Here is a 22,885-nt window from a genome sequence, read left to right as displayed (position 1 = left end):
ATGCCAGCTAGGAATGGGAGCAGCAGAATGCAGCAACTGCAGAAACCTCCAGATGCCTGCAGCTAGAGAAGCAAGCTAGGGACATGTCAGAAACGGCAGGCGCAAACATCAACAGCAGCCACGTATCTCAGCTTGGCAAAGCTTATGTAAACTCTGTAGTCTGGTTAATGAAGCCTTCTTAGACTAAAAGGAACTCGTACCACGGAACTTTGATTCAGTCTTGAACCTCAGGAGAAAGTTTCTGCCTACAAGAGCATTTTTGGTCCACTCAGGCCCAAGAAGGATGAAAGAAGGGGAGCTTGATGTTCCCCAGTGGGTCTGTGCATTTCAAAAACAAAAGATGTTCCGTGGTGGAAAGTTTATCTTTCAGATTTCACAACATGAATTTATTCTTTGTTTTCCCCTTTCTTACTGATGCATACTAAACACCAAAGCCAGGCCTTTGCACAGGAGATACTAAAAAATGTGGGGGCGGGGGAACATTGCTCATACAAGAGGGCTACATAATGCTGCAGCTAAAGGAGAGGTATTGCCAAGGCCTGTGGCAGTCACAACTGTCCTTTCCCTTCTGGAGCAGCAGAACATGAGTGGGGCTTGCTTTTCTGCTGCCCAAAGTGACCCTCCAGGGCTAGCATCACCTACCTGCAAAGCCAAGACTTGAGCAGCAGTAACTGTTAGGCTTTTGGTCACCTGTGGGCCAGCTGGATGAGGGCACCAAGGGTAATTGGTGAAAGAGGTAGCTAAGATTTATTAGGCACAGGCCTGGCTTTCTAATCCAATACTCGATGCCTTCCAAGACCCATCTCTGGTCTGCAAAGCCCTACCTTCCCATTCCCCCAAAAGCACGGTGCCTTGGCAGGCTCCTGGTGAGAGCCTCACAGGTGGAGCATCACGGCTTCCAGTGACGCTGGCTGCCTGCACTGGGACGGCCATGGAGGCTTCCCTCTGTGAGGGCTGCTGGTGGTACATGCTGATAGCTCTGCTTCAGACCCTGCTGATGTGTATTAGCTGAGCAAAGACATATGCGCAATCTGGCTCATTCTTACACAAAGCTGTTTATTTCCTTTCCTGATGGTAGCAGATGTGATCACATCATTAGCTCAATTCCTTCTTCAGTTACACATCTGCAGCTGACCAAACTCACCCAATGAGGTCCCCAGGAGCAGGACTTAGCCTTTTTTGGAGCCGAATGGCCCCAAATAAATTGCCTAAACTAGTGAAATTAGCTTCATGGTAACTTTAAAGATTAGAAGTTCTTATCTTGGTGGAAGAAGTGAACAGCCCCAAACCTGCTGGTGAAGGTTGCTGTGACTCAGTTGCACCAGTTCACAGAAAATTGTGCACAAATGGTGCCAGCTGCAGGTTTCACCACCTCCTTCCCTTTTCCAACCTACAGAAGTGACCCTGCCTCCCCCCCCAGCCCGATGAGGGGGCTGCAGGCAGTACTCACGGTAGCATTGCTTGCCGTCTGCCCCCAGCTCGTAGCCCGGGCTGCAGGTGCATTTGAAGGAGCCGCGGGTGTTGAGGCACTGGTGAGCACACATGGCCAGGCCTGCCAGGCACTCGTTCACATCTGCAAGGGACGAGCAATTAGGAAAAGCAGGTTGTGTGGGAAATGTTCCTTCGAAGTAACAAGTGTTTACTGTCTTTGAGTTTTTCCAGCAATTTCTTGTACCCTAAATCCTTCAGTGGGACCCAGACCAACACCGTTAAGGGTTCAGAACTACTGTGAGGCTTCCAGGGAAATCCAATCACATGAAACTCAGGTGTTGGTCCCAATCCTTGAGCAGGGCTCCTGGGCAGACCCCAACCAAACCTCTTCATGCTGCCCCTCTGGGAGACTCAAGCTTCGCTCCATTAAATTCATGAGCTGGCATTTGCTAAGGCTGAGCACTACTTTAAGTGGTGAGAAAGTTAGTTTTCTCCACAAAAGCTCTGCTGTGGGGCACTTACCTTCACAGGCCTTGCCGTCGGGCGCCAGGCTGTAGCCGGGGTGGCACTCGCAGCGCGCGGCCCCGCGGTGGTTGTGGCACTGGTGCATGCAGCCCCCGTTCCTGTCGGCACACGGGTTCCTCACTAGAGGTCCAATAGAAGAGGCAGGCTTATTTCAGACCAGTCCTACTATTACTGGCATTACACTTACAAGAAAACAAAGCATCAAGCAGTTATGGATAGCGAAAATATCTGCAGCCCATGGAAGACCGTTCTCCACCACGGCAATCTCTGCTGGTGTTCGCTGATCAGAGCAGCCTCGAAGTTAGTCTGACTGCAACCTTGGTGGGCCTCCAGCTCCTAAGAGTCTCCTGCTGCTGGTGGAACAGCGTAAAAGCCCACAAGGTTTGGCTATGGCTGACAGATGGCTGCTTCTGCAGATTTATGGCCACACACTCTTCCAGCATACTCAGGGCTGGAAAAGATCAAATGCAGCAATGTGCTACAGGTGAGGGCAGAACTGTTACGGTGATGTGGGGCTGTGTGTGGCCATGAATTTAGTAGGTGAAAAGGGGAGAAGATCCTGTCCCACTGTGACATGCTGCTGTCCTCCACCTCTCAGCAGTGTGTGCCCTGATACCATTTCGTTTTAGTTGGCTGCACTCCTTCAGCTCTTCCTTGACTTTTAGAATAATGTGCAGAACGTGTCCGTGACAGCATTACGTGCACAGTTTTTATGGAGAGAAGCAACCCCACCTGAGCAGGTAAGTGCAGCATCCCCAGGGGTTTTGTCTTAACCATTTAACTCTTCCCCTTCCCTTCAGGGCAGACAGGACTCAGAATCTGGCATGGCCCTCGGCTGCCTCTGAAATACTCTAGTTATCTGAATGAGGCAGCAGAAAGCTGGGGGCTCATATCCAAATCTGTCTGCATTTCAGGTGGGAGACCCAAGAGAAGAGGGCTGTCCATGCCCCCGCCCTGCAGAACAGCCCACGAGAGGGCTGCCCGTGCCCGGGGTGCCGCGGGGACTCACGGGCGCAGTGCTTGCCGTCCTCCCTCAGCTGGTAATTGCGGCGGCACCGGCACTGGTGCTGGGTCAGCGTCACCTGCACGCAGTCGTGCTCGCAGCCGCCGTTGTTCAGGGCGCACGTGTTCACCGCTGCGGGGGAAAAGGACAAGAAATTCATTGGGAAATGCCATGTCGCCTGGCGAGGCTCTTTTCAAAAGGTAAGGCAAAGCTCACACATTTATGAAGAGCACCGCAAATGAGAATTTAAAACTGGGGCGTGCCCAAACTCTGCTAAATGAAAAGTTCATGGCAAATTTAAGTGTGCTAAATGTGAGCATTACTATTTCACTGCTGAAATCCTCACAGGTTTGCTCAGACAGCGCAGGTGTGATGCCACAGCTAGTTCCACTTAATTACTGCTCAGAGAGCAGCACTCAGGCATATACAAGATTTTCTTGCAACAAAGTAACACAGAAAATTAAGTTTCTGGCTTCAAGCCATGCAAAAGACACCAATTACCCAGGGCAAGGCCAAGCAGGCACCATCAGCTCTGGGAGCATTCAAGGAAAAGTGTTTTCAGGTGCACCCTGCACATCTGTGCTTTGATCTGGTGTAAAGCTGCCCAGCTCGGTCCTTCGGCTACGGGACCTCTGCAGGAAAGTCAAGCTGGCTGTGCTCGCCCACATCGCAGGAGACTGATGCTGAGCCACCTCCTGAGCCAGGGCTCAGAGATGTGCTGGCAGGAAATGTGATTTCCCAGTAAGTGCAGGCGGGACTGGGAACTGGGACTCCTGCCTGCTGCTCCTGGCCGTGCCACAGCATTTCTGTGTGGCCTTGCGCAAGGCGCTCTCCTGCCCAAAGGATTTCAGACAACCAGAAAACAGAAGGTTTTGCCTAGGTTACAGCAGAAAACAGATCTTATGACCAAAGATGTGGACTGCCTTTTTTTTTTTTTGACAAGCTTACTTTGATTAACTAGCTTTAAAATAGCATTTCCCCCCACTCTGGGACTGCTCTGCAGGATGAGCACCGACGGCGTGATGTTTGGCTGAAGATGTCTGCACCTTGCAACCAGTACGTGGGCAGAGTTTACCTGCAGTGATCCAGGAGCACCGACCTGGAGAAACCTGAGCTAGGGAACAGCGCAGGGAAGGGCTTCCTGGACTGGCATTCACCAACTCATGACACATTTTCCAAATTGATGACGGTCATCTCGTGCTGCATGGGTGGGACACAGCCAAAGCCCTGCACAGCCTGGGATGGAGATGCAGACCTGGTTCCCTTAACCAGAGGGGCACAAGTGGTGGCCCCCCACGGTTCTGACCTGTCCTTCACACTGCAGAAGGAACCAACGTGCTGACTCTGAGAAACGCTGTAAGGAAACTAAAAATCCCTCTAATGAAGGCCATGTCTCTGCAGACCAATGCTTCAGGTAGTGGCAGTTCTTGCATGGCTCAGAGTGGGCAGTGTGCGTCTGCCAGCAACTCTCATTACAAGGACCGGCTCCTGCAGAAGAGCTCATGAACAGACGGGACGAGGGCCGAAGGAACATGTTCATGGGGGAAAAAAGCAGCCAAGAGATTAAATGAGATGTCAGTCTCCTGCTTTTATTACTTGTTGGTCAAATACTTGCAGCCTTTTCTCTCTGCTGTCAAAAATCCTCTCTGGACTTGAATTCAAACAGCAGGAAAACAGATTTTTCAGCTTGCTTAGTGCCTTGCATTTACTCTCCTGTTTCACCTGAGCCTTTTAGCCAACTACAAAATTTAAAGCGTATATTCTCTAGATAAAGTACCAAAAGTAATTTCATTAAGCCTCTCCTGTATATTACTGAAAACCAAATATTTGGCAGGGTGCACAAGAGGGGGAAAATAAAAGGCAAAACTGTATAGTCATTTTTTTCTGCAAATGCTTCCCCTGCAAAAAATATGCCTTGACTCAGAGCTGAGAGCTCTCTGATTTCACAAAGTGAACTTCCCTTCGTATGCCTCTAATTAACTAAACAACATTTTGGAGAATAAAAATGACTTAATAGGGTCAGAGTATTGCCATACACAGTGTACGGCTGGAGCGAGAACTATCGGTTTGTGTTAGCTTTGCTGACATTGTTTCCTTTAATCCGTTTGGAAGGAAACAACAGAAGTACTTGACGTTACTGGAAAGTTATGGGTCAGGCTTAGAGTGCTTCAGCTTTAGCAGAGATGGGTGGTCATTTAAGATATTCTGATATATTAAAGTGTCTAATAATGCATATTCCGAAACACACATAAATAATGTGTTGTTCTTGGAGTGCTTTTTTTTTAAATAATAAGTAAAACAATGCTAAAGCCTGCCAAAACATTCCTCCTTATGGGAAAAATACTTGGCCAATCTATAACAAGCCAACACATCTCACATTTAAAATAACCTCCCAGTATGCAGTTATTCTATGAATGTGCAATCTCAATAACTGCCTTCCTTGCATACCTTTGAAAGACAAGTTTTTAGAGTGGAAAAACCCAAAGTTCAGATCCTTCTTCATTACACAATTGTATTAAAATAATTGAATAGGCAGACAGAGGATGCCAACAGAAGTTCTGTAAGGTTCAATACAGCAGGTTTTCTAAAAAGGCAACTTGTACACACAAGAAATCAGCCTTTCCCCGGGCTGCCTTTACCACGTGCTGAGGCATGATGCCCACGCAGTACCACGGGGTAGCTGCGGTGACAGATCCTTGCAGTGGCAAAAAGTGCAAAATGCCCCTTGCACGACAGGAAACATCAAGCTCTCTCCGTGCATGAGATGGCAACGCTTGGCCACCACCAGCAACTTAGGCAGGACAAGAACTAAAGGGACCCGCACTCCTGTCCCCACAAGTCCTCCTCACCCAAAGTCCCCGGAAGCACCGACCATGGGGCTCAACCAACGCCGTCTGCACACCACGAAGAGACATCAGAGGTGAAGTGGTGAGAACACAGGGGCCTTGCAGATCATTTTGTGTCCCTTTGCGTTTCTTTCAGTGTAGGTTATTTGCTAGCGAATTTACTCTTGGAGCCTAATAACCCCATCCGAGCCTCACGATTCTGCGACTGCACACGATGAGTAAGAGCCCTCGTGCTCCGTGTGCCTCAGCCACCGCGGGTACATTCCAGACCACGACGGCTAATGGGAACCAGAAGTCCTCCCCTGCCAAGAGATGTATGGATGGGGAAGGAGCCGCTGGCATCACGGCCTGTGCAGCGCTTGCAGGCTGTTCGGCACTCGTGGCACACGCACGACGAAGGGAGCAGCGCCCTGGCGTCCCGCCGCGCTCAGCACGCAGCCACAGCACTGCACGGGCTGGCAGGGGTGCTCCTGCAGGTCCAGAGCTTTGCTGAGATAGGAACGAATTCGAGTTAAGAACAGGAATAAGGAGGAAAAACAAATGAAATGTTAACTTTGTCTTGGGTGTCGTTCCATCAAAGCGAGGGCCTTTAGCTCTGGGTCTCCTTAGCTGGCTTCTGGCAGAGGAACAGCCTGCAGACCTCGCTGCTGGCCTTGTTTTAATTACGGCTTTTTTTCTCTGTTTACAGAACCACTCTAAAAATATTTCCATTCCCAGATGCTTTTCCTAGCTTAACTTTTCTGTGACAATGCTGCCAAATCCAGTGTCATCTTGTACATCACGCAGCTTTTTGTAATTAGAGTTCAGACAGATTTTCCACAGATGATATTTCATCGTCTGCAAGAGGATCGCTGCTGCTGTCCCCTCTGTCTGCAGGGATGCAGCGTTGCTGAAAGATGTTAAACCTGAGCCTGGCCCTCCTGGGCCCAAACAGACAAAAAGGGAACAAAAAAGGCACAGAAAGGGTCCTCCGGGCTCCTCCAGGACCGGGGAAGAGGCGAGCCCAGCAGATCTGAAGGCACCCAGGCACTTCGCTGCTTTGCGAGGCAGTGCACGCACGACTCGGGCTCTTCCACGTTCCCATCCCTCCAATATCTCCTTTCCTCCACATCCAAGTAACCTGCCATCAGAAGCAGCGAGCTAATAGCTGAAAAATAACTGCAAACAGACGTCACTACAATTCAGCATGGCATTTGCCTTTTGCAGCTCCATAGAAAACCACTGACTCCAAGGAAGGGCTGAGTAACACCGCTGGACAAGGAGCTCGAGCTCTCTAAAATGTGCAAGTTGCCTCTATAATACATGAGACTTAAAAACCTCTAAGAAGTACAATTCCCCTCCTGTGCACACAGTTCAAGCCTGCACAACCCTTGATGGCATCGTCCTTCTGTTCACTATAAATCCCTGCTATACTCGAGATTTCTTCGCTTGCAGCACTCTTAATATACAGAGGGCTACACCATGTAATCCCAGACTGATTTATTCTAACCTCAGACAATTTCCAGAAACATGTGTGTTAATACAGACCATCTCGCTCCTCTGCAGGCCAACGAAAGCAATTGGCTCACATTAAGTTCTTTGCTTTGGACTGGAGCTCATCCCCCCACCGAAGCCGTCTAGAAGGACCTGAAGATGTCAGCTCCCTGCCTCCTGCCCATGTGGTTCTGATAAAGAAAGAGGTAATTTCAGGACGTCCAATGACTCTTTTTGCTCTATTTCACTTTCAACAGAAATGCCTGCTCCTTTTTCCCCTCTCTCTTTTGCATTAAAGTCATCAGCAACTTGCTAGAATAGGACGACAAAGACACAACAAACGGATCTCGCACGACCAAGCTGCAGGCTACCCAAAGCGCCGCCGGTGGCTGGGGTCCCCGTGAGATGGGGAGCAGGACGTACGGAGGGGCTGCAAGCTGTCTGCAGCACCCACACGCACACAGTGACCTGCGTGGTTCCAGGGGGGCAGCCGCACCCCGAGAGCAGCACAGCGGGGTCGCAGCCCCCGCTCAGCTCCCGACACCCTGGCTCCGTCCTGGCCGTGGCTGCAAGCCTTTGTTCTCCTCCTGCACCACAGGAATCACTGCGAGGCTTTCTGAGCCAAGCAGCTATTTATACAGAACCGCAGTACACTTCGCAGTAAATTGCTTTTAAAGGTGCCTAAGCAACTTCCGAATTTTTGTGCTGATTTGTCCCTGCGTTGTGCCTGGCTGTAACCACCTGCAACACTGAGCACAAAGGGGTGAACATCTACCGAGGGCGCAAGGCCATCAAGAGAAAGCAGCAAAAGATTTTTACCTGGTTTTCAACTCTTTGACCTCTTCAGGAATAAAAGAGACTTCGTGCTTCCCTCGCACAGCTGGGGTTAATGGAAGAGGGCTCAACACCTGCACCGGGCCCATGAGTCGAGCTCCCCAGCTCCAGGGGAGCTGCATGGCATCGGGCAGTGCTGCAGGTTAACCACGGCTTGTGTGGCGATTGGAAAACATTTGAAGAATTACAGCTGTGGTTTTATGGCCTTTAACCAGAAAACTCACTGCAATGATCCCCGTGTGCCACCAAAATGCTCTCTGCAAAATCCTCTCCTGTGCTGCCCGTGGGACGCAGCGGCTCTGCAGAGCGAGGGGACGGAGCGGGGAGGCTCGCTGGTGCTCTTATTCCCATCTGTTTGATTCTATTTAGTGGAAATATTTAAATTGCAATTTTTAGCCGCACCGATTCTTGCCTGCAAATTCAAGGAGATCTCAACCTTAAGCAAAACACATCTTTTATCAGACTGCAGAGCCACACAGCGACTGACCCCCGGTGCAGCTCCAGCGCTGTGCTCAGCCACGACCCGAGAAAGGGGTCAGGGTGGTGTAAAACAGCCCCCGGCCAGCTGCAGCACTGGCGTGAGACCACCGCTGTCTGCAGCACGCAGCCCAGCCCGGCAGCAGAAACCTGCCCACCGGCAGCGGGGATGGAGCCAGCCTTACAGCTACGGGGCGTCGCGGGCACTCCAGCACTATGCCGAGTATTTGGCAGAGAAGCAACCGCTGATCGTGCGCTCTTTTCTGAGCTTTTACAAGAAAAAGATGTTTACGTCCATCCCTCGGCACAACTGCCTTAATGGGCCCAGCACCCAGCCGTACTGACGGCAGGGTATATATATATCCGCGCACGCATACATGTGTATTTCTGTCACAAAAGCGCAAAGAACAAAAGCCACCAGTCCCCAGGCAAGGAAGCCAGATTGTGGGGGCTGCTCTGTTATTTCAGAGGCCGCGGTGGGCAGCGGTGCAGCTGGAGCTGGCACCCGCTCCGCACCCCCTGCAGCGCGGGGCACGGAGCCTGCCAGCAGCGCTCCCCGGGGACCTGCCCCTGGGGTTCCCGGAGCAGATCGCGTTTCACCAAGAGAGACCCCTTAATTCTGGCGGGTGCATTCCAGCGCCGAGCACGCTGTGCGCGTTAAACTCAGAAGTTTAATGCAAAGCAGGTTTGCAGCGCTCAGAGCCAGCGACACGGCGTGGGGATGCCCTGACACCCGGACCCCACCGGGCAGGCTCTGGCATCACAGCCACATGAGCAGGTAAACCCGAAGCACAAAGAACAGACATTTAAATGTTTCAAACACGAGGCTCCTCCCTGCAGTGTTCCCTTTTACACTTTCTTTGGAAATAGTTTCACCTTCTGGGGCTGACCCTGCTGGGAACAGCAAAGCCTCCTAATGGTCAGCAATTTTTTTCCAGTTTGTCTCCTGTGTTATTCAGCGAGGCAGAGGTGACAGGATCACCGTATGCCACCAGAACTACATGCTATAAAGGCAATTATTACATGACAGACCACGTGCTTACATGCAATCAGTTGCAACGCACTGCCATGAACACAAGCTCATGTGTTCAGTGCTAGAGCACTGGGAATATCTGTCTTTTTTTCTTTATTTGCAACCCTTTTCTTTCGGGTTCTTCCAGTGACATGCACGGCACTCAGTGCCTCGCACCCTAAGTGTCCATCTCCCTGAGACTGCCAAGTGTGGCCACAGAGCGAGTGCAGATACTGACAGAGTCGTGTCCTTGCTGTCCTGGACATGGCGGTGCCCCTTCCCTAGATGGTTTTTTTCTGCTCACATCACCATTCCCAACTGGAGCACACATGCCCACGGTTGTTTTCAGCAAACTTCAGAACGTGACTGCGTTCTGAGAAAATCCAACAAATGGGCTCTGAAATACCATCGCCCAGGAATTCTTTCCACTTGTACGAAAATATCCCTCAAAAAAAATGGAAAAATGTGTCAAATAAAACTGTAAGAGAGAAGTGGTTTAATAAAAACAGCAGCAGATGCTGGAAGGCAGACTCCAAGCTCCACCCCGGTGTCTCTGAAACACTGCTCTGGGGCAAGAAGGCAACGATATTTCAAGAAATCAGCCCAGAAATCAGCCACAGGCCTGACCTGGCACCCAAGTTACAAGGCCTGGACATGCACTGTCCATGCGGGCTGCTGACTCACACCTCAGGGGAGCGGGTTTGGGGATTTTTGTGGCCACAGTTCCACACGTAGCCATGCTCATTTTCAGTTGTTTGTTGCACCTAGTGCCTGCCATGCAGACAAGGCAAGCTGGCTGAGGTAAAAACGAAGACTGACTTGAACCTTTGCCTCTAAGAGCATCTATTTTATGAATGAGTTTTGAAATTCCATATCTGATGCTCCCTGTACTGAAAGCAGACGCACCAAAGCACTGTGAGCTATTTCTCTTGAACCAGAGTAGACTAAGGAACCGCAGGAAACCTAAACTGCACACGGCCATTGTGAAGAACAGGAAATATTATGAACCCAGCCAGAGAGACATATCAAAAAAACCTACTGGGATCCTGAGAAATAAAGGAACCGGTAACCCATCACTGTCGTATCAAATTTCCTGCTCAGAATATGGATGCGAGTACATAAGCCAACATAAGCCATTTACGAAAACTTTACAGGTATGAAGAAAGATACAAAGAATTAGACATCTCCAAGAAACTGAAAAAACTTTGGCTTACCAATGCAGGTCCTGCCATCTGTGTGCAGGCGAAAGCCTGGCTTGCACTCACAGTAATAAGATCCAAGAGTATTCACACATCTGTGCTGGCAGCCCCCATTGTGAACCTGGCACTCATCAACATCTGCAGAAGAAAAGGGAAAAGGAAAAAAAAAAATCAGAGAAATGGGCATGACATTATCTGAAGGCAGAATTATTTATCCTCTGTTGAGCGACTCCAGATTTGAGGAATGAATGCAAAAGGAACAAGATAGTTATTTCAATCATGTTTAATCAGCCAAGCTATTTAAGAAATTTCAAGGACAAGCATGCAATCAGAAAAAAATTCATCTTATTTGTCAATCAGCATAAACCATCCTTCCTCTTGCTCAACTTGCAGCAGTCCCAACGCCCAGATGGAGGCACATCGCCCTCTCACCAGGGAAGAGACTGACCGAGCCAACTGCTGCAATGCTTTCCAAGAGGCATTCCCTCTCGGACAAGGAATTTATTAATATTTTCATTTCCTTGCTCTTCCTCTGTTGAAGATAGGCTGGGCTAAGTCCATTTGTTACCTAAATACTGCCATTAGTGGTGGGAGCAAACACCTAACGTTAAGGGCTGAAGCGAGGGGCAACAACACGACGCAGCGAAGTTTAACAGTTCGGTGCCTCGGCTGCAGATGTGGGGATTCTGCTGAGCCAGTCTCATCCTCTCCCAGCATAAAAACCACCTTCCCTGGAGCTCAGCGACGTGCTGAAGGTGAGAGCATCCTCATTCACCCAGCAGCGCTGAAGTTCACCCAGGCAATTCCTGCCCTGACGTCCGACGTCGAGCGTGTAGGCAGCGAATTTGCCAGCTGCACTCGTACAGTCACACACAAGTAACTGGTATGCGTGGTTATATGCACGATTCTGAAAGCAGAAACTGTTAGCAGGGTGAAATGCAAAGTCTGTATGTTCTGCACTAACGCTCCCTTTCCTCCTTCATAGTTTTCATGGCTGAATGGAGAACTGAAGAGACGGTGTTTACACGACACGTGAAATGAGCTGACATGTTTCAGGATGAAAGACTGAACTTGCGTGTTTTACTATCGTGTTTCTCATCTCAGTACTTCCCAAAGCGTTTAACGCATCTCACGCCATATACGCCTGGAACTCTGTTACCTGCTGCCGAAACGCAGCAGAACCTGGGCTGTGTGGCGAGGAGCTACGCTCTGTATTGCTCTGCGGCTTTAGAGACAAGAAAGCAAGTTAATACCTGCATCAAGTCTACGATTAGCAAGGATTTGTTCATAATTATACGATATTCAAGAACATGATTAAGTCCAATTTGACCCCAAATCATTTGCATTAGGATGCAAAGGTGAGAATCCCAACCACAGCTCCTCACCTCCCTCTCCAGCTCTGCGCAGCTCCGTGACCAGAAAACCGAGGCACGGCTCCTACAAGAAATCCACTTGGCCAATAAAATTTTGCATGTCTATTTCTATTGTTAAAACTATATGCCCTTGAACAAAAGACAGTCTCTGTGCCAGAAAAGCCTTCTGCCAAATGCTGAGCAATCTTTCAAGAGCTGAAATGGGAACAAGCCCACAAGTTCTTGATAAAAAAAAAAATCTTGTTATATTTTATTATCACAGCTCCAAAACCAAGGATGTGGACAGCAGTTGGTTAGAGAAAGAGATTAATTCCTGTTTCACAGACCTTAAATTGCCCTTAAATACTAGGAATAATTTCCAGAGCTGAGAAGAAATTTAAAAATCTGTGGAGCTCCAAGCTGCACAGCGCTAAGATGCATATCAAAAGCTTGTCAGAGGCAATCTCAAGTTCCTGAGATGTAAGATTCCTCCATATGGCTATAATTAGAAATAATAGCGATGTATGTGGTTGTAGCCGTGCAGCTCCTTAATTCCTGCCATGCGGGTGTGCGTGTGTACACATATACATGTGCACTGCTTCTCAAACCAGAGGGGATCAAAGATCTCCAGACAGATGGAGGAACCAGATCACATTCACAAGAGCAGCAGAAAAGCCAGCCACCGATTCCTTTTTTCAGGGAGAGAAAACTTGAGCAGCTTTGGGTCTGTTACCGTTTCTGTGCACTTTCTGCATAGAGGAATCTCCGGAGGCTGCTAAGTATCGAGCACAAAGCTCTTTCAATCCAGCCTCTTTGGTCCACAGGTGACATTTCTAAACGATTTCATAGCAATACACAGAGTTCAGAAAGAAAGTAAAAGGACTGGGATGAGAACTGACAAAAGTAATGAAATTAGCAACTCACAGGTCTGCAACTCACAGTGGACATTCAGGGTAAGGGTATGTATTGCTTGAGTTTACTCAGGGCACTTTAAACAACACAAAAAGCCATTACTGAAGCTAAACCAGAGCTGAGACTCTTGCTTGAGGACGCAGCACTTTGAGACTGTGCTGCCGAAGAGCGATTTGAATTTGCCATAGCCAAAACCCACACTTTCAGTACTGAAAATGTCATCCTGCAAGTACAAAGCTCCCAGCCCTGACAGCACCTGGCTGCTCTTTGCACACTCGGTTCTGCCTGCTGTGCTATCACCCACCCCGACCAAACCCACCTCTTCACTCGTCAGAGCCTCCCCGCTCTCACTGGGCTCCCCGGAGCTTTTTGAGCGGTACGTGATGGAAGGATTGAAACAACTAGCGCAGGAGCAGGACTTCTGTGTGCACGGCTGGTAGGTGTCCCAGGTGCAGGAATTAAAGCGGGTGAGGGATGCTGGTTCCTGCAGTGCCCCCGAGCTCCTGGATGGACAGACGGACAGCCGACCTGTGCGCGCAGCAGGCACGGATGCCTCTGGCACAGCGCAGCACGTTGAGCAAGAGGAGTCGTACAGCTCCGTGCCGAGCAAAAGACGAGCACATATTTGTCAATGAGAGTTACTGATGAGATAAAGAAACATTTCCCCAGTGAATCACGGCAGGGCGTTGCCTCTAGCTGTGTCTTTGCAGGCAAGCGGTGCAAAAACCTGCTCAGACCTCGCCCCGGCCCCGTGGCTGCGTTTCGGGGCTCCTCGCTCCTTCCTCCCCGCGGGCAGCGGCTCTGGGGACACCCGGGGCATCCGAAACCACGGGAAAAGGAGAATTGGAACCTCCACCGGAGCCATTGCTGAAATTTTACCTTAATTACCATCAGGTTATTTGCCAAATGAAATTAAGCTACCAGCGAACGGACCTGGGTGGGGAGGGAACAGGAGGCCAGGAGGGAAAGGTGGTGGCTGCTCGACTGCGTGTTTGGGGTCTATGCAGGAACAACCCAGCCGGTTGTCTCCTCTGAACGCCTTGCAAGGAAGGCTTCGCACTGCTCAGTGCACCTAGGAAGCCCCGAACAGAGAAGGAGGACAAGGGAAACAGAAGAAACCTGAGGAAACGGAGACTGTTTGAAGAATGAGTAGACATAAACAGTTATTGCGAGTTGTTATGAACTATTATTATTTCCAGAAATCACAAAAGCATACCATGAGTAAAAGCGACACTGCAATTTCTATTCTGCGGGAAGTATTAAGCACTCATTTTGCTGGGGACCAACATTTTCTGTTCTGAATTTACTCAAGAACGGGAAAACTGGGGGTAGGGAAGTTTTTATATGGAGTAATAAAGTTATTTAAAGGACTGAATTTAAAGGACTGTTCTACCGCTGCCCTTCAACTTAATCTGACACCACGGAGTTTTACTGTCAGAACAAGTTACTGATGTGTTGAATACACATCTTACTTTCACCCCATTACTTGTGCTCAGCAATTAGACGTCTCCTCTCTGAATGTCTGCTCTCCTTTTGTGCTTTTCACACCCTGTGCTCGCACAGCATCGTGCCCACGCTGCCCCTGCCCCTCATCCCCACCCTGCCCTCGCTCTGCCTCCGTCCCACAGCAGCACCACCACCACCTCGCATAGCCAGGCACGTCCCACTTCTCCTGCTGGAGTCTCATCTCCTTCTGCTCCGAGATTTTTGGAGGTACACCACGTGGTCGTGAGGCCAGAAACCTCCAGCCCCTCACACCCCTGTCGGGAGGGCAGCGATGCTATCCCCTAAATATCAAGCTTGTGTCTTTAGGATCAGCACCACGGTGCGCTTTGCCGAACCAACGCATGCAGGTAGGAGGGCGCAGCGGGAGGAGCTGGGAGAGCTGCAGCGAGCCACCGAGAGCTGCCTCGGAGCACGTCCTGGCAGCGAGGACTGGCAAAAGGACGCAAGGCTCCGTGCGACGCGGTCTGTGACATCCCGAGGTGATTTTCCTGCTGGAGAGCTGACAAAGTCTGGTTGAAATTAGCGTGCCAAGGAAGGAAAATGAGAAGCACGCAGGCTTCTCCTCCACACGGGCACTGAGCAGGCTGCAGAGCACTGAGCACTGCCAAAATCCACCGAGGCGGACCCAAAAACCAAACTCAGCAAGAACCTGGAGCGGGGCTTGGCACACGGGGTCGGAAACAGGAGCTCACGCTGCCATCCGCACAGGCACGAGGCTCACCGGAGCAGCAGTGGATGCTCTCGCCACCCTCTCCTCCTAACAGAAAGGATCCTTCCCACCTCAAGCAGCAGCCACACCGGCCAACAAGGGTCATGCCGCAGTCTAACTGAGGGCAGGCAAGAAGAAAAAAAATGCAAGACCAAAAAAACACAAGACCAAAGCAGTGCAAGACCAAAACAAGCAGAGGGTGTGAGGAGGAGGCTGTGATGACGCGCGCTCTGACCACACACGGGCCGTTCATGAAGAAATACTGAGATTTATCTTGAACAAGAACTCCGTCAAAGGAAGGAAAGTGGCAACAGCAGCAAATTACTGAATGTTTTGTGCAGATGCAGTTTATCTCCTCTGAGAGGCTGAGGAGGAGGAGAGGAATCCCAGCTGTAAGCAGACAGCAGATAGGCTGTGAGGGTTCGCTCGGTCCGGCTAACCAGGCTCTAACCCCTGTGGCAATTAGCCTGGATTACTGAGCAGAGCTGCAGGGAAAAGGTTAATTAAAATCCGTCGAGATGAGCACGTGTGGGATTCAGCTCCTTTATCTTTTCAGTACCAGTTCGTTAAAGCTATTTCAGCAGTTTTAGGGAACGGTGAGGCTGGAAGGAGACGACCCAAGCAGGGTGCTGGGGTGCCCCGCAGTGCGGCACGGCCGAGGGGCTGGGGGCACAGCCCCATGCCAGGATGTGTCAGAGCAAAACCAAACTGCATTCCTTCACCTCTTCCTTGTACTGCGTGAATCCAGCAGGAACTTGTATTCCACAGTCCCCACAAATAAGCTGCGGACACCAGTGCCCCTTCATCCACTTTGGATGGCCAAAATGCCCCCAACAGCCTCAGCCGGTGTCTCATCTTAAGGCAGCCTTGGGAAAGCCCTCAGGGCTCACACAGCTCCAGTTACACCAGGCTTGCTTCCCTTCCACAGCAGCCTCGCCTGGGCAGGCAGGAGGAGCTCGTGGCTCTCTCTGCACACACCTCTGCCATCCCCGGTAGCAGCAAGTTTCCAAGAGCACTTCGAGAGCAGATGCACTGATTGCAGCCCAATGCATTCCCAATCATCTGAGGACACGGAAACGGGTCCGGGAGCTGTTTTGCCTCAGTTGCAGGCTTTGTCCTCAGCTCACCTTTCTCTGCCTGCAGGCGCCGCAGCGGGGAGCGTCGCCCTGCTCCCGCTGGTGAGCCTTGCCCATGTTTCACTCTCCCGACGGCACCGATAACCGCGCGGTGCTCGGAGCGCAGCGGAGGCGCACGTAACGACGAGCAGGCAGCCGCCTCTCGACTTGCCACGGCACTCATCCTCTCAAACCTTCCTTCGCAGCTTTACTTCATCCCGCTTCTCCGTGCAGGGTGTCATTTTGAACGGAAAGCAAACCTGCGCACAGGCGCGTCAGTGCAGATGCTGCTCTGTGCGTGAAGCTAGGAGCGCGGTGCCCAACACAGAGCTGGCAACTGCCTGGCTGATGAACGCACAGGGCGCCCGTAAGGAGCCCGCAGCTGATGGAAACCCTGCAGCCAAACAGAAGCACCCAGCTGTGCCATATGCTGCTTCCTGACACACATTAGAGGGTCACGGAGAGAAAGCCAAGGTTCCAGCTCTGCTCCACTGTGACAATTTCACGCAAGTCCCCGGCAGAGAACAAGGGTCTCTCCTTTAAAGGTTAGCTGCGTGAGGACATAATCGGTAGCACCGCAATCAGTCACCCTACACGCACACGAGAAGCAAACAGAGCACTGTTTGTACACAGAACGGATTTTAAAACACTCAAGGCCCCAGTGATACGCACACCACCGTTACACAAAACACCTCTTTGCTCGCCGTTAGTACAACAACAACGCACGGTGCAACGCAACCACAGCAGCTCCTCGCGCTTGCTTCGCTTTTGCAACCATCTGACAGCGAAACCACGGCTGTGTACAGGCACGCACTGCCAGGACTGGCAGACGGGGCTGCTCTCCAGGTAAACCAGCGCCTGCCGCTTCAAAAATCATACAACCAAAATGTCTAATGCAAATCAAAGAGGCCTTGCCGCATGCCCCCGAGGACTTTGCTGCGTGCAGAGCTGCCAGCTCCGCTCAGTGACGACCTGTCCCGTGCCGGGGCTCCGTGCCTCGGATCAGCCACGTGCACACCAAGGCTCGGAGGGCGGCTGGGCTGAGTGCCGCCTGGCGACAGCAGCACCGGTGGTCCTGGGAGATCCGAAGCCAAAAAACCTCGTGCTCTGTAGGGTGCGTGTCTGCGGCTGGCAGGGAAAGGCTCGCCCTGCCGGAGCAGGCAACCGAGACGTTTACCCGTGGCAGTCCTCTCCCCTCCACCCGGTGGCTTTGTCAGACACACCATTCAGAGGAAAGGTGATTCGTGCTGCAACATGTCAAAAATCCACTTTTCAGAGAGGGAAAGACAGAAAGATGTTTTTCCTTGTTTTTTTGCTGCTGTTGTTCTCAGCTAGGTGGGACTGAAGATGATGGGATGGGTCGGGTTTGTTTTGTTTTGTAATCTGCCCCTACTTCTTTGTAAACTGTTAAGGGATATTAGACATACCTTCTTGGAAGAAAGGCTTATTTAGATTATCTGCCAGAATTTTTCTTGCAAACGCCTGGACACTCGTCTTTTTTGAAGACGATTTAAAAACAAAACGAACAAACAAACAAGGAACAGGCTGCTGGAAAAGGGAGCTTAGAGATCACACACTTTGCAGTAGATGTTGTTGGTTTTTTTTTTCCCCAGGTTCAGAGAACTTAACCCTGGGAAGAACAGCCAAAAGGCCTGAGCCAAGGCTTTTTGCTCTTCCAGTTGCCTGCTTTAGATGACATTCCTCCTGACCACGAGAAAAATATCGCAGCCTTGCCAGACTGAAAGACACCCCCCACAAAAGCCAGGACAGATGCACAAGCATGGAGCTGCAGACCTGTGGACCCAGATCGGTAGGATGAGGAGAATTAGGATCAGGACTGGGGAAGTGAAGGCTGGAAGTTTATACTCCAGACAAAGCTTGATCTCATGAGCTTGTCCTGGAGAAATCGTATGAGCTAATGTAGTTGGATGGAGACATCAAACGCAGCTGGAGTTTGAGATAATCAGCTGATCTACGAATAACACAACAGTAACTCACCCCGCTTCCAAAGGTCTGCCACATCTCGCACACACACTGATATCACTTTTATAATCGACAGCTTGGGGCATTTATTTATTAGGATTATCTCATGATGAGATAATGCATTCCTTGATGGCCGCATTACTCACAAGCATCCAAAGTCTTTAGTGGACTGCAGCCTTCACGTATTCTCCATTATTTCCTACATCTTCAAGCAACCTCAGTTGTTACCTGCTGCTAAATCAGCCGAACACACAAGGATGGAGAGGCAGGTGTATGCGTGCCTGCAGAAGTCACACCTCACTCGACACCCCCAGCTACCACCACGCAGAAGCCAGTGCACATAAATGCTCCACAAAACCTCCTGGTTGTGTCATTGCAGTGCCTGACCCCGCACTGCACGGTCCGCTCATGCTTGTGAGTTTCTGCCGGAGGGAGGAGATGTAAGAGGCTGCTCTACCAGCCCCAGCAGAGCCGCAGGTGAGATGGAGCAGAACGGCTCCGTCCCCTCCACCTGCTGGGTGGAAACTCAGGCTGGCCAGGCACTAGTCTCAGCAGTGGGTTTGAGGAGCCTTTGCTGGGACACTGCTGCTAACAGATACCAGTAGCTATGGAGCCGGGTGCCGAGGTGAGCTGGGAGCCACGGCTGTCCCGAGCGCGTCCCCCAGCTGTAGCCCGCGGCTGCCCCTAGCTCCCGACTGCAGCCCCTCGGCCAGAGGACTCCCCGCACGCAGAAAGTGACACGGGGTAACACAGCGCTCTGTCCTTTACCAGGCTCCGCCACAAAGTGCTCATACGACCCAGAAAAACTCAGTCTTGCAGAGAGAGAGCCAGATCCGCTCACGATAAGCAGTATTGTATTTCGTTTATTGCCCTGGACCAGGGGGAGAGCCTTTGGAGCTGAGCTAAAAACGGATCATCACAACCTAGCAGAGCACATACATTTATATCAAAACGAACACCGCACAGTAGCTCTTTCCAACACGTTAAACCAAGCCGCATAGCTGTACAGCGACTGATGGGAAGAAACTCTCGTTTCTTCCCCTCCCTGCCAGAAATGACTTCTCAGAAGAATAAATCTGCCAGAGGCAGAGCGCGGCTCTACGAACCCGAGCCGGCTACACAACCGCGGTCAGATGTACGGCGAGGTCACCGGGCTGCGCCTTCAGCAGCCGCCAGCCCGGACCCCCACCTGGCCGCCGGCACCCCCGCGCCCCCCGAGCCCACCACGTACCCGGCCTCATCTCGGGGGGGGCAACGCCGTACCCCGCGCGCCCCAGGTAGCAGCGGTAGCAGTTCCTCCACAGGTAGCGGTAGTGGTTGCCGGCAGCCCCGCGGATGCCACCCAGAAAGCCAAAGCACCAGAGGAGCACCCAGACGTGCCTCTGCTCCTGCCCCATGGCGAGGAGCTGCAAGGAGCGAAACAGCAGGGGGGAAAAGAAAAAAAAAAAAAAAAAAAAGAAGAAGAAGAAAAAAAAAACACTCCACGAACTGCAGTCCCGCAGCAAGATAAAGGCGAAAGAGCGTCAAGCGGCGGGAGGCGGAAAAAAAAAAAAAAAAAAAAGAAAAAAAGAAATTAAAAAAAGGAAGCAGGCACCGAACGAGCGCGCCCGGGGTGCGCTGTGCGCGCTGCCCCCGCCCCGCAGGTACGGGGCGAGCCCCGCAGGCGCCTCCCCCGGCCCCGGCGCCCCCCCGCGGAGCGAGGCAGCGGCGGCAGCCCCGGGGGGGGGGGGGGGGAACGTGGGCGCCCACCCGGCTGGGCACGGAGCTGCCGCCAGGACGGACGGACGGATGGATGGACGGACGGACGCCCCCGGGCAGGCTGCCCAAACCCAGCTCCTCCGGGAAAATCCAAAGGCGCTGCGAGCCCCGACCTGCCCCCCCCCCCCCCAAAATCACCGGTACCCGGCCCTACAACGAGCCGCCCTCCGCCCCATTTCTGCTTTATGGCAAATCGGAACATCTCCCCCGAGGTGCCCGGTGTTGGACGGGCTCCTGCTGTCACCGCGCCCCCCGCAAGCAGCCCACGCCCGGGGAAGCCGCAGCCGAGAGCGAAAGCTGCCCTGCGTGTTTCCTAAAATTCTTCATCGGCGGAGCTAAATGAGGAACAGCCACCGAGAGCGTTACAGAGAAAACCGTAACGTTACCGTTTCCTGTAATAAGGAACCTCGCATTTTATTTTACCTTTTTCATTAAGCAAGAAGTAAGAATAGCTTATTGGATTTTCCAGAGGCGGGCTCCAAAGCCTCATTTAACTTTCTGGAATGTTTTGAAACAATGTGCTCGCGGGGTTGAGCCGGGGGGAAGAACGGGGCCTGCCACTCTGAGACATTTTAGAAGTATTATTTGGCTGTAGTAAAATTCCAAATTAAAACTTGTGGTTTAGGCTGCAATGAATAGCATTCCACAGAAAATTTTGAAGCACTGCGAGAAGCCGAATCCAGGAGGAAAATAACAGTTTGAGGCTATTTCTGCAGCGGTTTCCGAAGGAAGGTGGACTTGAGTCACGAGGCCCATTAGCAGATCGATCCAAGCAAGAGCAGCTTCCTAGCATCCCGTGGACCGCTTCAGCTCGCCCTAACATTCGCCCATTGTAACAGTCCACATGCTTCTCATTAATATTTTGAATTCAACAAAAATATCCAACCCAAAAATTTGTCAGTTGCTTTGCAGAAGAAAAATGCAACGTTCCCAAAGGATGCCACACATTTTTGGAAGCGATTGGCACGAGCGATGTCGGTGCAAAGCGTTGGTGTGACAGCACCCTACCTCGTCCACAAACGCCTGTCTGCCACCCCCCATGTGTCTGCTGGAGCCCCCACGGACACGTGTACGTGCAGCCGCATGCTGCCATCCTGCAGGAAGCCACTTTTAGATCTCCTAAATTCTTTGCCCATTTAAAAATATCACACCGCCAGACATCGTGAATTTTCCTTGCTGGCCAAAGAGCAGTTCCTGGGGAACACCCCTCTGCACAGCGACATTTAAGCCATTACAATGGCCAGTGTTGACACTTTTCCTGTAAATGTTTTTAGTAGTGTCGACATGCAAAAATGAATGTTGCCACAGAGCTATGAAAAACGTTTTAGGCTGACTTCCTCCGTTCGGCAATGTTATTAACATTGTCCATATTAAATTATCCTTGCCTGGAATGCCTATGAATCACAGCGAGCGCAGTTCTCCGAGTGACTCCCCGGCTCTGCAAACACAAACCCACGCGACCTTTCCACTGGCTCCGTGACCCAGAAATTCCTCCTGGTCGGGCATACCCAGCTCCCTGCAAACACTTCTTGCCCTGCAGAAAGAAATGCTATCGTAGCTGCTGGCGCTCAACAAATGATGTGACAGACTTGTTCAATCTCAAGTTTCCTTAGACTGCTAAAAAAAAAATAAATAAATAAAGTCATGCGAGGCTCAGACGTTCCCCAACGGCTCTGTGGTGCAGCACATGTATCAAAGGCAATTCAGGCTTGAACATAAACTGAATCCTGCTTATGTAATAAGTTATGCTTGGCCAGGTTTGAGCCAGCTCGAGCTTCCTTGTCACCTAATTAACTTCAGCTGATTAGGTACGACGAGCCGGTTTGAGTATGGTAACACGTTCCAATCAGCAGCAAATCGTTCCGCCTTCCCGTGGCATTAGCTGGCCGACCACTGGCATCAAGAGGGGTTCTGTACGCAGCGGCTGAGCTGCACCAAACCCTCACCGTCACGGATTTTCATTCAGCCTTAATTCTTAAATGAATTTTTAAAAGAACTAATTCTTAACAAAATGAATAAATTCTCTCAAGAGCCCAACCGAGTTACAACTGAGGATGCGGTACTTCCTAGTCCAACGGCGCGTTAGGTCCTGAAGTTCCTGAAGTTCACTCGTCCCTGCACGGCCGCAGCTCAGCCAGCTTAGGTGAACGCGAGCGGCCGAGGCTTCAGCCAAAGGTACCCAGCTTCTGAACCAGGTTTCTTCTAACCAATTCTACAGTGAAAAGGAAACAGCCGAACAGGCAGCGTGCGGAGCCCAGGAGGACGAGCAGCGTGAGACGACTTCCAGACGGGTGCTCGCACATCCCCGCCCAGCGAGGGCTGAGCGCCGGCTGTGTCCCACCGAGCCCCGTTGTGTCTTTGAGCTGCTTTGCCCTTCCGTGGGGATGCTGTCCCTGCCCCAGGGCTGGCTTGCCACCCTCAGCTCCCTGGCTGCTACCACGAGCAAGGTTTCCATCTTATTGATCAGGCGTAACCAAAGGAGATGCCACAGGATCAGCTGCGGCGAAGAAGGAATTGGGACAAACTGGAAAAGTCAGAAGGTTTTTGTTCTTCCAGTCTGAATTTCCTCTTTCGGTCAAGACATGGCTTGTTTCAAAGCAGCCATCGAGCCACCCTTGTTCCATTTCAAAGAGAATTAAATAGGGGAAAATTCCCACATATGGCATTCTGTAATGGCACCTGGGTTAGCAGCAGAGACCTGTTAACAGTCTCTGCTCTCAAAGTCCTCGTGGCCAACATGGAGCCAGCAA

At 51.2% G+C, this 22,885-nt stretch overlaps 1 protein-coding gene and 1 long non-coding RNA gene across 7 annotated transcripts in view; one reads left to right on the top strand and one right to left on the bottom strand.

The window, feature by feature from the left end:
- MEGF6 (multiple EGF like domains 6) overlaps positions 1-22,885 on the bottom strand; it is a 77,279-nt gene that overhangs the window by 21,093 nt on the left and 33,301 nt on the right. For 5 of the 6 annotated variants that reach the window (XM_083802550.1, XM_083802551.1, XM_083802553.1 and 2 more), the window contains 4 exons: positions 10,816-10,938; positions 2,966-3,091; positions 1,954-2,076; positions 1,451-1,573 (listed from right to left, as the gene is read on the bottom strand). In XM_083802550.1, coding sequence (XP_083658676.1) covers positions 1,451-1,573; positions 1,954-2,076; positions 2,966-3,091; positions 10,816-10,938 — 495 coding nt within the window. Of the gene's footprint in view, positions 1-1,450; positions 1,574-1,953; positions 2,077-2,965; positions 3,092-10,815; positions 10,939-19,608; positions 19,912-22,885 lie in introns of those variants that run through there. The other variant, XM_083802552.1, reaches the window with a different exon arrangement.
- LOC310883001 lies at positions 3,024-5,689 on the top strand. Its single transcript, XR_014573283.1, has 2 exons — positions 3,024-3,159; positions 3,963-5,689. It is a non-coding gene; the product is annotated as an uncharacterized lncRNA (long non-coding RNA).

This window comes from Anser anser (genome assembly GCF_964211835.1).
Source record: "Anser anser genome assembly, chromosome: 17".
NCBI lineage: Eukaryota > Metazoa > Chordata > Aves > Anseriformes > Anatidae > Anser > Anser anser.
The sequence above is the reverse complement of the archived record's forward strand: the minus strand, read 5'-3'. Positions and strand labels throughout refer to the sequence as shown.